The following is a 3,753-nucleotide window of genomic DNA, read 5'->3' on the forward strand; positions in this document are numbered from 1 at the left end:
GAAAACACATTATTGTACAGTGTAAACATACTCTACTCTTTGAAATCACTTTTATTGGTCTCAGTTTTCAAAAAGAAATATATATATATATATATATATATATATATATATATATATATATATATATATATATATATATACATATATATATATACATATACATATATACATATATATATATATATATATATATATATATATATATATATACATATATATATATATATATATATATATATATATATATATATATATATATATATATATATATATATATATATATATATATATATATATTAGTTTTTTTAATCTGTCAGCCATAAGCACTGAATAATCAGATATAAACACTTGAAATCTCTCACTGTGTGTAAGTAGTCGATTTAAACTTAAGATTTTATTATATACATTTGTGATTGTACTATTTTGTTCTGTAAACTGGTGTATTTTGCTGTGCTACCTTCTTGTGTTGTCTGTGAAAACTGTACTTAATTTAATATGTATATGTACATTTTAGAGTAAAATTGTTGGCACACACTAACTTTTTTTTTACATTATTCTTTTTTTTAATATGCTCCTGTTTTATGATACTCTTTCCTGCAAGTTGCTTGTGAAAACAATTTGTTTTTTTAATTTCTAACTGAGTTATATTTTTGCTTTACCTTAAGTCCACTTACAGAAACTTTATTTTTTTGCTCCAAACAGTCTGACGCTGACCCATGTGGCTTATCTTTTTATTAAATCAGCCAGGAGTCGTGCCCCCGAGTGCAGGGTGCATAAAGAAGCCTGCTTTAAAAAGTCAACGGGTAGAGAGTTCTCTCTGCCTCCAAAGATGAGCTGCACTTGTTCCGGAATCTGATTCGCCAAGGAGGCTGCGGACGCCCCGCCCCCCGGCTCGGCCGCCGCCCCTGATTGGTCCTTCCCGTCGCCCGTCTTGGGGACACAGAGAGAGGCACGAGTTGGCCTGTAAGCCTGCGCTGGCTGCTTCTCAGTGTCGGACACGTAGTGGGAAAGAGCAGGTCCCGATGCACAAGTCACGGCAGCCCTGGGCGGAGATGAAGGCGGACTCCGACTGGCTCTGATTTTTCAAAGCCCTTTTCATTCAGGAGCTTGCTTGCCCAAACGGTCATCGATATGGCAGATCCCTTATCCCCTGGACCCAACATTGCAAAAATGGCGTCACTTAGCCGGGTCCGAGCTTTGGCGATGATTTTCTTAGCTGTCACTGGCTGCTGTGTCACCCCGACAAGTGGCAAGGAGGGCTCCGAGGAGACCGTCATCATCGGGCTCCGGCTGGAGGACACGGACGACATTTCCTTCATGGATAAAGGCTACCTGCGGGTGAGCGAGCGGTCTCGGGTGAAACTGAGGGTCTACGGGCAGAACATCAACAACGAGACCTGGTCCAAGATTGCCTTCACGGAACACGAGCGGAGCCGGGCGGTGGGGGGCTTTGACAGCTCCTCGGGGGATAACCAGAGCCGGGAGGACTCGTCCGGCTCGCATCCCTGCGGAATTAGGACTTCGGATATAATTATATTACCCAACATCATATTGAATCGGAAAACATCCGGAGTAGTCGAGATTGAGGTCAAACCCCTGCGGAAGACCGAGAGGAGTAAAGCGTACTACCTTTGCATCGCCACCTCCACGCCGGCGGTGGCCGGGTTGCACGACCCGTGGACGGAGAACACCTGGATCTACCACGACGGGGACGACACCAAAGTGATAGTGGTGGAGGAGAAAAAGTTCCTGCTGCCTTTCTGGCTCCAGGTCATCTTCATCTCCATGCTCCTGTGCCTGTCCGGCATGTTCAGCGGCTTGAACCTGGGGCTCATGGCTCTGGATCCCATGGAGCTCCAGATCGTCCAGAACTGCGGCACGGAGAGGGAGAAGAACTACGCCAAGAAGATAGAGCCGGTCCGGAGCCAGGGCAACTACCTGCTCTGCTCGCTCCTGCTCGGGAACGTGTTGGTGAACACCACGCTGACCATCCTCCTGGACGACATCGCTGGCTCCGGGCTCATCGCGGTGGTCATGTCCACCATCGGGATCGTTATCTTCGGTGAAATCGTGCCGCAGGCCATCTGCTCCAGGCACGGCCTGGCCGTGGGGGCAAACACCATCTTCCTCACCAAGTTCTTCATGCTGCTCACCTTCCCCGCGTCCTACCCGGTGAGCAAGCTGCTGGATTACCTGCTCGGACAGGAGATCGGCACCGTGTACAACAGGGAGAAGCTGCTGGAGATGCTGCGCGTCACGGACCCCTACAACGACCTGGTGAAGGAGGAGCTGAACATCATCCAGGGCGCGCTGGAGCTCCGGACTAAGACCGTGGAGGACGTCATGACGCCGCTGAGAGATTGCTTCATGATGCCCGGGGACACGATCCTGGACTTCAACACCATGGCCGAGATCATGAGGAGCGGCTACACGCGCATCCCGGTGTTCGAGGGCGAGAGGTCCAATATAGTGGATCTGCTGTTTGTCAAGGACCTGGCCTTCGTTGACCCGGATGATTGCACGCCGCTCAAAACCATCACAAAGTTTTACAGCCACTCGCTGCATTTTGTGTTTAATGACACCAAGCTGGATGCGATGCTGGAGGAGTTTAAAAAAGGTGAGAAAAGCACGTTTGTTGTTCTCCCTGTATGGAAAGCCAAAAGTGACACAATCCAATACATTTTTTTAGTTAAGTCATCTTTCATGTAAGTCTTATAATAATTAATTGGGAAATTCAATCGCCAATTCAATATTTAAAGCATAGTTTTAAATATTAATTGTGTCAAAGTCAGGGTAGTTACAAAGCTATTAATCCACTGGTTTTCAACCACAATGTGTGTCTGATCATATTCCTGTTTTATATATTTTCAATCATTTTGATCATCTTCACTCGATCTTTATTCACTTTCAGAATAAGCATTAATACTCATTTTTATTAGTATTAATTTATTCATTCTTATATATATCTCTTCATTTTGTAATATACTTTTTCTCACTTTACTTTTCATGTTTGCCTCTGGACCTCTCCTTTAGCGAAACTGTAATTGTCAGAAATAGTTAGTTATGCTGTGTAGTGCACATAAACAGCTGTTTAACATTCAAGATGTCTAATTGTAACAACGTACCCATTTTTGAGATATGATAACCTTAAGTATAGATCTGTATAAAATTAGAATGTTATTATTATTATTATTATTATTATTAGAATGTTATTAGAATGTTTCATTTAAAATTGACAGCATGAATCATTCAAATTGGTGCTATTACAAGATATTCCACAGTTGTTTATTGTCATTGTAGTTTTGAGTCCTAGTCTTAAGAAAAAATGTAGAATAAACATACCAAGTTCTGCAGCACTTACTGTAGCTTTTACCTGCCAAAGGTTTTTCTCTTTAAAGACTGACTTGAGTCTAACAAATGGATTTGAACTGGTTAGTTAGTCAGGCTATCTGCTCAGATAGTTTAACAGTTTTAATAGATGAATGGATGGTAGCCAATTGTGTGGCACTACTTTTGCTTTCAAACCATACCTGTCCCTGTTTTCTGAAACGCTAAACTGTAACTGAGGGAAAAACACAGGAACTTTATTTCAATGGTGCCCCCAAGACGGAGCATGGCAAATGTAGAGCAAGTTAAGCTAGCACTTTGTATGCGATTCGGTTATGTTTTCCCGAGTGTGTTCTTGTCTTTACGCAATTAAATAGTTAACATAAGACTGAATTCAGAGGATCCAACATACATCATGGTACTGTA

At 42.8% G+C, this 3,753-nt stretch overlaps 1 protein-coding gene across 1 annotated transcript; it reads left to right on the top strand.

The window, feature by feature from the left end:
* The first annotated feature begins 335 nt into the window (after positions 1–335).
* On the top strand, positions 336–2,709 carry cnnm2b (cyclin and CBS domain divalent metal cation transport mediator 2b). The gene has a single exon (XM_088007367.1). The coding sequence runs from the start codon at positions 1,132–1,134 to the stop codon at positions 2,707–2,709; it is 1,578 nt and encodes a 525-aa protein (XP_087863493.1). The 5' UTR covers positions 336–1,131.
* The last annotated feature ends 1,044 nt before the right edge of the window (positions 2,710–3,753 follow it).

This window comes from Poecilia mexicana, unplaced genomic scaffold (assembly GCF_051168715.1).
Source record: "Poecilia mexicana isolate PSO_F unplaced genomic scaffold, ASM5116871v1 scaffold_1, whole genome shotgun sequence".
NCBI lineage: Eukaryota > Metazoa > Chordata > Actinopteri > Cyprinodontiformes > Poeciliidae > Poecilia > Poecilia mexicana.